This window comes from Lutra lutra, chromosome 3 (genome assembly GCF_902655055.1).
Source record: "Lutra lutra chromosome 3, mLutLut1.2, whole genome shotgun sequence".
NCBI lineage: Eukaryota > Metazoa > Chordata > Mammalia > Carnivora > Mustelidae > Lutra > Lutra lutra.
The window spans coordinates 121,349,746-121,364,332 of record NC_062280.1 but is presented as its reverse complement, the minus strand read 5'-3'; the positions used below and the strand labels follow the sequence as shown (position 1 = coordinate 121,364,332).

The window sequence follows — 14,587 nt, the reverse complement described above, 5'->3', positions numbered from 1 at the left end:
ATTTTTTTGTCGTACGTCCCCTTCCATCTTCATATAGCAACAGAGAACAAATCCTTGTTGCACTTTGAATTTCTTTGATTTCCCTTTGTACTACCAGCCAGAGAATACTCTCTGCTTATAAAGAGTCTGTGTGATTAGAGTAGGTCATTGAGAACTAATCCTCAGATGGACAAACTCCCTTTTGGCACGGAATAACATAATCATGGGAGTGATCTCATCATATTCACAGATTCCTTCCATGCTCAGAGGTGAGGGCATTGCCAATCTTCCCAAAGATGAATATTTTAATCTTGGGATAGTAAAATTATTGATCTCTGAAGTACCTATCAGGTCATCTTCTTTGTTCATTTTCACTTATTTCGGTCGCTGGCAAGTCTGACTCTCAAGATCTTTTGTTACTGGCTTTGTCAGTGACTTCAGTATTTCTACATATCTTTTAATTTCCAGGAAACCCTGTGTCTTTTGGAAGACTTGCAATTTAATTTCATAATAGATTTGTCCTTGCTTTGTTGCACTCTGTATAATATCCTCCAGTCAACGAGAGACCAGTGGGTAAAGATGTTTGGGGCTGTAGTGTGAAGCACAGATGGGTGAAAGTTGCTCCAGGTCACACAGCTACTCAGTGGAGCAGCTGGGATTGGAACTCAGTCTGGTTCTCAAAAAGTTCTCAGAAAGTTATCCACTCTTATTTTTAATAGTTGTCTATTATTTAACAATTTAAAAATAATTTAATAATATTTACATTAATATTTAGCTTTATTAACATAATTTAATTTAATAATTTAATAATATTTAATAATTGCCTATTAATAGCCATTTACTAATAGTCATTCATTCAATACACTCTGTTTAGAACAATTAACTTCACTTTTTCTTTCTGATAAACCTTGATGTATTTTCCTAGGACCAGCTCAAATTCCTCTTTCCTTGAAAAACCTTGTTTGACACACTCTGTGCCACTTTCTATCACACTCCAGCACAAATAATGCCTTTCTCCAGGCTGCTCCTGTAGCCCATGGCCCAGACGTCTCTTATAGTCCTTAGCAGACTGTGTCCAACTGATTAATTTATGTTAAAAGCTCTCCAGCTAAAATATAAACATTATGTAAAAGGAAGTATTTCTTAATTATTTTATACTATAGGTGTTTAGCTTACTTATTAGCAGACAGTACACATTAAATCAATGTTAATAAAGTCCAGAGAAACAGTGTAGGTTTATGGTAAATCAGTGGTTCTCAACTAGAAGTGATTTTGCAATGCCTTCAGCTTCCTGAAAACTTTTGGCAAAGTTTGCAGACATTTTGGTTGTCTTAACTCTGGGGGAAAGAATGCTACTGGATCTATGCATAAAGGATCAGGGGTGCTGCCAAATATCCTGCAATGCATAGGATAGTCCCACACCCACACCAAAAATGTCATCTAGCCCAAAATGTCAGTAGTGTTAAGGCTGAGAAAGTCTGTACACAATATTGAGAGGGAGTCAGACTTTAGATAGAAAAATAGGAAGATAAGTCAGAATTATAAGATTTCTTACATCTCTTTAATCACAAAATTCAAGGAAGCTATGAACATATTGAAAAACTGAGAAGAGTCCAGGTTGGGATCAAACTGTACTGTTCATACACTCACCAGTCAGGTTGCCCTAATGACATATTGTTACAGTGGCATAATGACAAGGAAAGTATACAGTAATTGCAGGTGCTGTCTATTTGCTCTAGTTAGTCTCACTGGAGAGAAAAGGAGTTTGAAAGAAATTTGTACCTCAGACCAAAAGATTATGAAAGAGAAGTTGAATATAACTTATCTTTAAAAAGGCTAAAGGAAATGTGTGTGTGTGTGTGTGTGTGTGTGTGTGTGTGTGTGTGTGAGGGAGAGAAGTTATATGGGACCAACATGTATTTTCTGCTGATTCTGGACAAGCTAACATAAGGAGTGGTTCTCAACATGTGGTCCCTAGCTCTGAAGCATTAGCATTGTACGAAAACTTATAAGAAATTCTCATGTCCCGTTCCAGACTTACTGAATCAGAAACTCTGGGGATGAAGTCAAGCAACACACACACACACATATATATATATATATTTCTTTTCAAGCAACATATATTTTGACAAGCCATGACATATGGGTGATTCTGATACATATAAACAGGTAGTAAATAATATATTTGCTTATCAATATTTCTCACCTGTTCCACTAAAACTAATGTCAACATCAAAGCCTGGAAGGAGCCCTAGCCTCCTGTGTAGGATGACTTGGGTTTGAAGCAATCTGTCAAGCAGTCTAGGAATAGACTGTTTTCCCTATGGATTTCATTGCTCTGTAGTGCAATAACACTTTACCAAGACCTCTGTTGTCTTCTGCATATACTAATCCACTTAATTCAGCAATGCTAGTACAATAGACATCATCAATCCACTTTTAAAAAGAAGACTTTTATTTGTCAAAAAAGAGAGAGAGAGCACAGCAGGGGAAGTGGCAGGCAGAGGGAGAAGCAGACTCCCCTGTTGAGCAAGGAGCCTGATTCAGAACTCTATCCCAGGACCCTGGGATCATGACCTGAGCTGGAGGCAGATGCTTAACTGACTAAGCCACCCAGGTGTACCCATCAATTCATTGTTAAAAGTGGGGAAACAGCCAAAAGAAATGAACTTGGCTGAGGTGATATGACTAGTAATTGTTGAGATAGGAATAGAATCAAGATCTAGAAAGCCAGGAAACTTTGTATGATGCAATAGTAGATTTCTGATGACTAAGACTTTGGGCAACCTAGCCATTTCTTTATTAGGAAATGATCAATTCCTTTAAATAGATTTAAATAGATTGCTAGTGTCCTTTATTTTAGTACAAAAACCACAGACCCTACTGCCTTAGTGTATGCTGCAACATAGGTTCTGATTCTTATATTATGTTTTGTTAGGAATTATATATTACATAAAGCTTTGTATGAGGGTTGAGTCTACTCCTTAAGTCAGTTTTTATTTAGAGTATTGGCAATAATGCATGAGAGAATGAAGTTGTTGTTTTTCAGACTATTAGAGAAAAGTACTGGGATCAATTTAACCCTGGAAGTGCCTGCCTCCTAATGTTTTATAGTCTTGACAGAAGCACAATGAGTACATTTCAAACATGTTCTGAACATTTTTTTCACAAAATTTCTTCTTTTTAGTGCTAAAAGTGATTTCTTTCAGAACCCTACCCAATCTTGATTTCCAAGAGAGTCAAATTTTTATAGAAATAGAGGGACTCCAAGTGCCTGATACAGTGAGAATGAAAGAAACTTGGAAGAAGATTCTCTTGCAAAAGACATATGGAAAAGAGACCCTAGAATATCATACAGATGATGGAGGAATTTATGGTAAGTCTTTGGGTCACAACACACTGGAAAGAGACAAAGGGTTACCATATGGTGGAAGAAAAGAGTAAGCAAAGATTTTTGAAGAAGATTTCATTCTTCTAGGAGAATATCAAGAATTAAAAAAAAAAATGCCATGGAGAAGAGTCAACAAATTCAAACTGCTTTTTCTTACCTGCTGGAAAAATTCCAGAGTAAATGTGCCAGGAGTAAAACATGCTTTTGTTGAAGTGTATTCTACAGGTTATTTTTTTCTAAAGAGTTACTACATAGAAATGGATAAAGAAAATGTGATATTTATATATGAAATGGCATATTACTCAGCCATGAAAAAGAAGGAAATCTTGCCATTTGGGACTATGGAGAGACCACGAGGGCATTATGCTAAGTAGAATAAGTCAGAGAAAGATAAAGGTTGTGTGAACTCACTTACACGTAGAATTCCAAAAGAAGCCAGACTCATAAATACCATAGGATGGACTGGGGTTGCCAGAGGGGTAAAATGGATAAAGCGGGTCAAAAGAAACAAACTTTTAGTTATAAAATAACTAAGTCCTGAATATGTCTCGTAAGTATGGTGACTATAGTTAATAATACTGTATTGCATATTGTAGTTTCTAAGAGAAAAGATCTTGAAACTAGTATGACACTATATGTTAACTACATTGCAATTAAAATAAAATAAAAAAAAATTCTCCTCCCAAGAAAAAAATCTGTAACTATGTGTGGTGATTGATGTTAACCAGATTGAGATATAGATTATCAATCACTATCCTGTACACCTGAAATGAGTCTAATGTTACATGTTAATTATATCTCAATTTAAAAAAAGTTATCACATACCAGTTACTCGAAGTTTATCTGTACCAACCACAACTTCCTTTTCATCGACAGTAAACAGTGGCTTGCCATCCTTGGAGTTGATCTGAAACTGTTGACTCTGGACTTCTACCATTTTGGGACCTGAACAATTCATTAAAACAGATTATTATGAAATGTTTACTATATGTAGTATCTAATCTCTGTTTTTACACGTCATGTCACTCAGCAATACCAAATTACTAAATATATAAACTCTGTTATCAATGATTCTCTTAAATTCTGTGATTAAACTTTTTAAGTTATAAGCCTAAATCTGTATTATTAAAATTATGTCAAATATGTGCTAATCTACAAAGCATAATGCATAGAGATGCTGAGTCACTATGTTGTACACCTGAAACGAATGTAACATTGTGTGTCAACTATACTCAAGTAAAAAAATTTAAAAAACAAAACCAAAAAAATGTGTTAATCTAGATGAAACATATGAATGGATAAGTCATCTAAAAGTTAATTTTTTCGGGGCGCCTGGGTGGCTCAGTGGGTTAAGCCGCTGCCTTCGGCTCAGGTCGTGATCTCAGGGTCCTGGGATCGAGTCCCGCATCGGGCTCTCTGCTCAGCAAGAAGCCTGCTTCCCTCTCTCTCTCTCTCTGCCTGCCTCTCCGTCTACTTGTGATCTCTCTCTCTGTCAAATAAATAAATAAAAAATCTTTAAAAAAAAAAATAAAAGTTAATTTTTTCAAGTTTACAACTTGCCCAAAATAACATATTTCTTCTACCCAGATCATTTAAATTTGTAATCTTTCCAGGATTACCCAACGAAGGATGAGATTTGTGAAAGACCATTTTATGAATGGCTCACTTTAATGGCCAAAGTCAACCCAGAAGATGAATCACACTCAGATTCCCTCCTTTGCTTTTATCCTCAAGAGAGATCCTTACCTCTTACCCCTAGAGAAAACAGACATCATCTTGGAAGAACATTTTCAAACTTCTCTCCTTTCCTTTCCCCTATGGCATTTTTTGTCTTCTTCACACTTTCCTTCTTTGTTTTTCAGTGACAGAAGCATCATTTTCCACTCCAAGTTTCATCTCATCAGATGAGTTTTAGACTCATTGCCTGCCAACTAATTTTTTACTCAGCAAAGGTTTAGTGGGTGTTCCCAGGTGCGGGGCATTGGGGATACTGTGTCCTCAAAAGCATACGTGACCTCGTTTGATTTCCCTTGCCTGCTCTCAGGCATTCACCATTTTGTTTCCTAATTCATCTTTGTGCTTCCAGTCTTTCTAATCCTGGCAGCATAATGGATTAAAATCTCCAGAACTCAGTTCTCAGCATTCACTCAAGGAACTACAAGTGTTCCTTAATTCTTTTGTATGTTAGCTTTATAGTCTTACCTGGGAGAGTAAGTTTACTGAGAAAATGGATATCTTAGAGTCTTTGCATATGTGTCCCTTTATCACTCCCAGTACTCATTAAAGTTGATGGATACCTAACCAGAAGTTAAATAGAAGCTCTTCAATGAATACATTAACCAGTTTTGGATATGGTTACCAACATATCCTTACTTTATTTCATTGACTGGTATTGCAAAAGCCTTCAGTGATTTTTCATTTAAATATGTCTATCTGTGTGTGTGTGTGTGTGTGTGTGTGTGTGTGTGTGTGTGTATGTGTGAGGCAGTTATAAGGTGGACTCATTTTTGCTCTACGTCTTAATCCTTCCCTTAAGGAAGCCAGACTTTATTTTATTTTTAAAGATTTTATTTATTTATTTAACAGACAGATTACAAGTAGGCAGAGAGGCAGGCAGAGAGAGAGAGGAGGAAGCAGGCTCCCTGCTGAGCAGAGAACCCAACGCGGGGCTCGATATCAGGACCCTGGGATCATGACCTGAGCCGAAGGCAGAGGCTTAACCCACTGAGCCACCCAGGTGCCCCAAGAGGGAAATACTTAAACAAAGGCACACAGGTGAATAAAATTCCATCCTTGTTTTATTAAAAATAAAGAGACATTGAGGGTGGTAGTTTTGGCTTTCCACTCCTCTATGAGCATGCTGGTCAGATTCTTGCTGTTCTTCAGAGAAGAGTGGTACACATCAGTGCATTGACCATCTTTATCTTTGTCATTCACTTCCTCTTTCTCAGTTCTAGAATGTCTGCTTCAGAGATGCAATCTAACATTGAATTCTCCATATTCTTCCACTCTTGCTTCTTCTTCTTTTTCTTTTTTTTTTTAAAGACTTATTTATTTTAGAGAGAGAGCATCCGAGTGGCAGAGCGAGAGGGAGAAGGAGAAAAAATCTCAAGCAGACTCCTTGTTGGATGTGAAGGCCTATGTGGGGCTCAATTCATGACTCGGAGACCATGACCTGAACCCAAATCAAAAGTCAGCCAACTGAGCCAACAGGCACCCCTTTGCACTCTTGCTTCTATCAAAACCTCTGCAGGCTCACCCCAGAATTTCTTCTGCAACATCAGAAGATATAGTGCTCAGAAGAGCTGAATCAAAATTCTAGAAGATGTCATCACAGTCTTCTCTGCATGTTTCACACTGTGCCAGATCTTGGAGGGGTCTCGGCCAGAGGACATCGAACTGCTATCTGTGATAGCGTTGCTTACTACCATCATGACTTCTCTAGACTTTTTGTCAATTACAAAATTGTTGGGCTCAGTTTTAAGCAATGACAATGTGTTTATGCAGCAAACAGAAGACCCTTGGTTATTTCTCTTTGAAGGGTCTGCAGAAACCTCTGCCCTAAAGGATCAAAGTTAAAGAGAAAAAGCCCATAAATTCCTGCCAGTCTAGAGATAAGGTCCCTAAGCATCACCCTCATTTCAAACCTCTTCTCAGAGCATGCTGCGAGCTTACTAATTTTCTTGCTGAACCTCGGGGAATCATGAATCAAGTGAACAGCTGAAAAGTCAAACACCTCAGTTAGCGTTCTGCTTTTGTCCCTTGAGTACACTCTTAACATTCACAGCCTGCTGCAATCCTGTGTTTGGAGCTTCTCTTTGCCGCAGCACATTGCACTAGGAGAAGGTCCTTCATCTTCAGATTCTGAGTCACTTCCCTCTTTCTCCTATTTCCCTAGGAAGTATTTCAAAACAGTAACATCCTGGTGACTTCAGAGAAACATGCAGCTGGGATAACGCTGGTATTTTTGGCCTCATTCTAATGTTTCTTCCGCCAAGTTCAATGATTATATCCAAAGATAGTTGGGTGGCAGGTGCAATGCTGGCTGTAATAAAGTGTACATGAAATTCTGCAATGGTCTAGTAACTTTCTTTTTATTTATATTCCTTATATTAGTCATGTCCTGAATAAGTACATTTTATATTCTTTATATTTTACATTTCTATTCATTACATTAGTCATGTTCTGAATATATAAAGTCTTTTGCAGAAGCTTAATCATGGCAATGTAGAAATTCCAAGAGCCCTAACAAACTTGATGGATTGATGAGATTCTTATTTCTCTGCTTTGCTGTTTGAAGACCTCGATCTGAGACAGTGTAATTGTAGCAGAGGGTAACTTCCAGCACCCAGGAAAATGACTTTGCTGTCTGTGTGGCCTTGACCAAAGGATGCCATAAACATTACCAGCTTCCCCACTGGGTTTATTTGGTTGTAATCTGAAATCTGTAATTTGGTTGGATTGATAGTGACTACAATGGTATGGAAAGCCCTCAAGTTAGAGGCCAGGGGTCCTGCTTGATCTAATTCTGTACCTACTGCCAGTGGCTGGAAAGCTGGGGCTTCGGCAGGACACACTGGCTGTGGCCTGGCTACGTTCTCAAAAAACCCAGCTGCTAAACCGGACCAGCCCATCTGAGTGCAGTTTGCCAATTTCCAGGCATGTCTTATTTTAAAGCTAACCGGAATTCATTTCCATTACTTGAAATCAAAAGAAAATTAACCATGGTAACCAGAATTGCACTTACAATTAGGAAGATTCTATTACCGTTGCTATGCATTGATATCTTTCAGTTCAAGGATTTGAAATGCTAGCTATTATTATTTGCTTGTCAATGTTTGATTTCTTTTGGGATTTAAGAATTTTGGTTTTGACTATATTGGTTGCCATTATTTTTTCCGGTGGTTTAGTAATAAACAACTGTTCATTTAATTAAGTGGGATTAATTTGGCTAGTTCACATAAATTACATTTAATTACATTATCCAGGTTGGCTAAATTTAGTGTCTTCCAGGAAATATGAGGCTGGAATGACTGTGATTGTGGGAAGTCATTTACTTGAAAATAATCTTGGTGAGTTGAAAGTCATTTTCCCTGGTTCAGGGTCCTTACTATAACAGAGGTTTTCCAACCAAAGTTTATAAGAAATCACTAATTTTAACACTATATAACGCAGGAAACACCAAGGTTAAAACTGAAGATTTAAGGTTAACAGTTTAAGCCAAAGTAATTCTAATGGGGAAGTCTTTCATTTTTTCGTTGGTTTTTTTTTTTTTTTTAGTACATTTTTTGGTGACAAAAATGATAACAATATTTGCATGAACTAGGACGGTTACTGGTGTGCCATAATTTAAGGAAATCTGATTGGAGAGAGGGAGTGCTATATTCTGGGCTGAGGGAGATAAGTCCTGGGGTTTGCTTTTCCTGCTAACTACTAATTCTTGCTAACTGCTAATTTCTGCTACCTCCTGGTTTGGCTTTTTCTGCTGTAAAGCTGTGTGTTTTTGAGCAAATGAGCTTTCCAGTGCTTCAGTTTTTTCACTCATGCAATTGGAGACAATTTATGTCAAATGCTGGTGTATGAATATATGAAAATCTACATTCAACAAAAAATTAATTGAGGACATATTTGTATTAAATTATTTTTATAAGAATATAAAGGGAATCTTTTACTTTTGGAGCTCCTAAGAGAGATGTGTATATTATTTATATGTATTACTTACTTGACAGCACCTAGAAAGTAGCATATAGGCATCCAATAAATGTGGAACAAATGACAAAACATGAGCAAAAATCCCTCAAACACTCAAAAGCTATAGTCAAAGAATTTTATGAAATAATGGTAAAAGATAAATCATAACATTACATAATTCTTAAGGAAATGTGATTTGATTTAGCCAAGTTGCAAGAACATGTATGCTGGATAAACTCAGATTTGTCTTCTAGGTCTACTGAGAATTTCACTGACTTAGTGATCAAACTTCTAAGCAAAAGAAAATCATGATACATCATTTAGAATAGTTATAAAGATTAAAGAAGAACATAAAATATGGAATTCCTATGTTAGTATGATGAAAAAGAATCATCAGGCTAATTATGTAGCTGCAGTTTCCAGTGTAACATTATGCTGTTTTGTAAAAACAGCCATCAAAAAAGAGACACTGGAAATTACCAGTCTGTATTGACTAGATACTTTTCATCTGTCTTCTCATAACCCAAAGGGCCACCCGATTTTTTAGATTTGGCACATCTATAGACTGGTGAGATGGTATAGAGAATATGTACATATTCCTTTCACTGGGTGGTTTGCTCTTTTGTCATTTCTTCCATCTATCTCTCTAATCCTTTTTATTACTGTGTGAGATTCCCTGTGATCTCACTCCTGGGTGAGCCTACTGTCTGGTTTTAGCTGGTTGGATGGGTGTTGGATTGCTGACTGAAGGACAGTTAGAAACACATTAGTTGGGGCACCTGGGTGGCTCAGTGGGTTAAAGCCTCTGCCTTCGGCTCAGGTCATGATCCCAGGGTCCTGGGATCCAGCCCTACGTTGGGCTCTCTGCTCAGCAGGGAGTCTGCTTCCTCCTCTCTCTCTCTCTCTCTCTCTCGGCCAACCTCTCTGCCTACTTGTAATCTCTGTCTGTCAAATAAAATAAGTAAAATCTTTAAAAAAAAAAAAGAAACACATTAGTTGGGCCAATTAGTGTACTTTGTTATGAATTTAGAATTTGTGCAATTGAAAACCAAGCTTGTTGGTTGGCGTTGTGAACTATAGCCAATCACATGAAAAGCCAGAGAGGTCCTGTGGGTGAAGTGAGAACAATGGGCAAAGATACACTGGACAAGAGGGTTATGTGGGAGAGGAGAAAGGGAGGGAGAAGAAGGGAGTGGGGGAAGGAAGGGGAGAGAGAGGGAGAAAGAGAGAGTCTTTTGGTTCTCACCCCATGGTGTCTGTTCTTTTTTTCTTTTTAAAGATTTTATTTATTTATTTATTTATTTATTTATTTATTTATTTAGGAGAGGGCAGGGGAGGGAGGGAAAGAAAACAAGCAGGAAGAGGGAGAAGGACAAGCAGATGCCTCACTGAGCACAGAGCTCTACTTGGGGTTCGATCTCACGACCTTGACATCATGACCTGAGCTGAAATCAAGAGTTGGATGCTTAACCCACTGAGTCACCCAGGCACCTCTCTGTTCTTTTGAGGGCAGCTACTTTTGTTCCTTTCCCTTGGTCTCAGATTTTTTTGCATTCTTCAATAATCAATATGTTTGTTTTATCACCTCGAATGGTCCTATTTCTTAGATTCAAAATGACTTTAATTACAATACTTCAGACTGTCTTCCTCGTGATGCCAATTATTCTTTGTAGTCAACACAGCATGATATCTAGAAAATTCATGCTCTAATTGTTCCTAAATGACTTGGAATTCTTTAGAAGAGAAAAATGTATCCATTCAGCACAGCTATCCATGGGCCACTCACATGTCAAGCACTGTGAAGTTGGACTCACCCACTTTTAATCTGCCCGTGACCTCTCCTTCAGAGTTGCGTGCATTGACAGTCACATTCTGAGTTGACTGCAGAAGAAGAGATGAGTCCTAGAAAGGCATTTACAAAATTTGACAAACACATATTATTTAAAATGACTATCTTTATATTCATACATAAATTTAGGATTTATAGGAGATAATTTCTCCATAGTCACAGATCCTATGACCCTAATACAGTATTTTCAGATCCTGGATTATATTATGTTAAAAGAGTAAATAAATGTACTTTCCCCCCAAAGTTTAAAACAACATATATTTATTAGATCATAGTTTTTGTGGGTCAGGAGTCCAAGCAGAGCCCCAGTGGTTCCCTGTTCAGCATCTCAAGGGGACTGCAGGACTGAGGAATCACTCCAGGCTCAGGGTCTTCTTCTAAGCTCATGTGGTTGGTGGCAAAAGTAATTTCCTTGCTGCTATAGAGGTTCTAACTTTTTTTTTCATAAATTATAATACTCTTATGGGTTTCTGCTGCTTGTGTGCACTGACCATAATGTACCAAATTAGTTATCAGGATGATCGAAAATCATCAAGTTTTAATAAATGTTTTTCCTATTCCAAGGAATTAAAATTTCCTTTCTTATTATTTATGTCCAAGACATGATATATTTTTAGACGAGAACTCAGACAATGGTTAGTTCTTCTATAATAAATACCATGTTACTTATTTTCAAAATGTAAAGTCTTTTCACAATTTCAAAAATTTTTAAATTTGTCAGATACCTATATTTTTTGAATTTTTTGTTGAAAGATAAAATGGCTTTATGTGCACATAAGTGCCTTGTGTGGTGTCATAGCTCTGAATAGGTGGTTTTGTTTTATAGATCATTTGTTTTTATAGGAACAGTTTTCTTCAAAAAGAATGCAGCATTTTGACTGTTGGACTCAGGTGCCTTTATGGTCCATTCGGAGCGAACCAAATACCTTCCAAAGTTGCCGGGAATAATGTGATTTTTCAGAAGGAAAGAAGTTTCAGGCAGGAGTGCCTTGGAACTCTGGCACGTCCAAAATTTTCCAAATTGCTTTGTGGAAACAGATGGATCTATCAGAATCTCACATTTATCCAATGATGTGGCCTTAATCCTTGTTTTTGCAGTGTTCAAAAATAACTAGCATGATAATAAGAGTTAACAGTTTACCAGTTTCTTCCCTCTAGCCTCTATGTGCAGGGTGGTGAAGGGCAGCACCACGTGCAATCTCTGGGCTCTCTGCAATGGCAGCCCCTTCCTCCATGGTACTCTGCCCTGTGAACTTCAGGTTGGCCGCTTTTCCTTGGACTCCCAATCATATCTTCTGAACTTGGATAGAAAGCCTGCCTCTGCATTGGTCCCCTCCCTCACTGTGACCTTAGAAGCTGTCTCCACACAGTAAATTGGGGCAGTCCTAAGGCTGATCTATTTTGCTCCCTCTCAGAGATAACTGTCCTGACTGCCACTGTCCAATATTTGAAAACCATCCTACTCCATCTGGCACTATGACAAAATACCAGAGACTGGGTAGCTTGTAAACAACAAAGATTTCTTTCTCACAGTTTTGGAGACTGGGAAGTCCAAGATCATGGTGCTGGCCAGATTTGGTGTCCCACAAGACTCACTTTCTTGTCCACACAGAAGGTGCCTTCCAGCTCACATGGCAGAAGGGGTGAGGGAGCTCTCTCTGCTGCTCTGATGAGGGCACTAACCCCATCATGAGGGCTCCATTCTCATGACCTCATCTCCCCAAAGCCCCACCTCCTAGTACCATCACCTTAGGGGTTAGGTTTTAATGTGTGACTTCCAGACCATAGTAAAAAACATTGTTTCATATACTTTCTCAAGTTTTTTAGTTGCTTAATAAAAGCAGGTAAATCTGTCCCCTATTATTTCTGTCTTGTATTACCTGTTTTGGTTTTATAATTTCTTGTTCTTTTCATAAAAGCTACTCAAAACCAGCTTTATCTTAGTGAGATTCTTAAGTTGCTTTTCTAGCCATTTCCAGAATGATTATTTTTACTTAGTTGGAAGTTAATTCTCTTTTTTGTAGTTTATTTGGTATCCTTTTCTTTTCTTTTCTTTTTAAAGATTTTATTCATCCATTTGACAGACAGAGATCACAAGTAGGCAGAGAGGCAGGCAGAGAGTGAAAGGGAAGCAAGCTCCCCGCTGAGCAGAGAGCCCGACGCGGGGCTCGATCCCAGGACCCTGAGACCATGACCTGAGCCGAAGGCAGAGGCTTTAACCCACTGAGCCACCCAGGCGCCCCAATTTGGTATCCTTTTTTTAGATGGAGTTTTCCTTATGTGGTTGCAAGTTTCAGTCTCGAGCACCTGCGTGGATATATTTTAGTTTCTGGATTCACCCAGCTTGTTTTCATTCAGACCACCATGTTTCTCAGTCTTGTAATGGTGGCTCAGGGCTTGTGTCTTCAGCAATATTCGGGTCTTGATCTGGTATGTCTATGGGTTCCATCCCACAGATACACAGCTTTTTCAAGCCTGGGCAATAGGTGCAACTCTTTTCTGTTGCTGTTTCATGCAGTGGGTCTGGCTGGAGTCCAAGCAGTCCCATCAGGTGCCATTTTGGTCTCTGTTCCTCTGTGGGCTTTGATAGTAAGCTGCCCTGCCACTTTCCAGGACTGTAAACTTCAAAGACAATCATTTCAAGTAAAGCTTTACCGCTGTGTGTTTTGGCTTCATTTAATTTTTGACTATGTCTATATGTTTCTAACCACAATCTTTTTGTTTTATGTGTTTATGTGTTTATGTGTTTATGTGTTTATGTGTTATGTGTTTATGTGTTTATGTCAATGGGCAGGGTGGATGGTTTTAAATCATGAGCTCCAGGCACAATCTTGACAGGACTTCATGTATTAATTGTGAAGAGTAATCACATGTTAGAAGCCAGAGTACCATGTTGAATTATATTTATAATAAAGACATTTTCTCACTTCAGCAATAGAGACGAATGAATATGCGTCAAATTTTCAAATTCATTTCTGTAGTTTTATGGAAAATTACTTCCTAGACTCATTTTTGAAAAGGAAACATAACTAATACCTCAGTACATACAGAAAATATAAAGCATAATTTTGTTCAGTTAATCCTATCATTAGAAAGCCATAGTAGTTACCAGATACTTTCTAGCTCTGTGATCACATTATTCCAAATATTTCTGTAATTTTATGTATCAACTGACATATTGCATCTATGCATCATTATAAGACTTCAATACATGATTACTTAAAATAATTTATACAATTTTGTTGTTTTTTTTTTAAAGCATACTGGAGATGAAAAAAATCTGATAAAACTGAAAGTATTATTAAATCCAAATATTAAATTTGCTATGAACTAATCTTTCAGTCACCAGGCTATTCTACCAGTCTTATCTGTTCAAAAATATGATAGGGGATCAGCCAACATAACTCTGGGGAGAAAATGGCTAAGTTCTAACATTTAAATTCTTTGCTCACATCTGACATCTCCTTTTACAAAAGCTTAGGTTCATTCCTCATGTTCCTATATGACAGGGGTATTTAATAGACTGAAATGTCATCACGGTTTATGTAAGCATTTTATCTGAGGAAGCTCATAGAATTGGGCTTATGCATGTATCAGCCTGTCACACTCTGGGTCATTTGCCTGCTTCTTACCATCAACTGAGACATTCTCAGAAGTAATGCAGTAGTGCCCAAGAG

General features: G+C 37.8%; 1 protein-coding gene across 2 annotated transcripts in view; it reads right to left on the bottom strand.

Moving 5' to 3' along the window:
• SGCG (sarcoglycan gamma) overlaps positions 1–14,587 on the bottom strand; it is a 133,608-nt gene that overhangs the window by 24,712 nt on the left and 94,309 nt on the right. For both annotated transcript variants that reach the window (XM_047722914.1, XM_047722915.1), the window contains exons 4-5: positions 10,876–10,963; positions 4,196–4,315 (exon numbers count right to left, since the gene is read on the bottom strand). In XM_047722914.1, the coding sequence (XP_047578870.1) occupies positions 4,196–4,315; positions 10,876–10,963 (208 nt within the window). The remainder of the gene's footprint in view (positions 1–4,195; positions 4,316–10,875; positions 10,964–14,587) is intronic.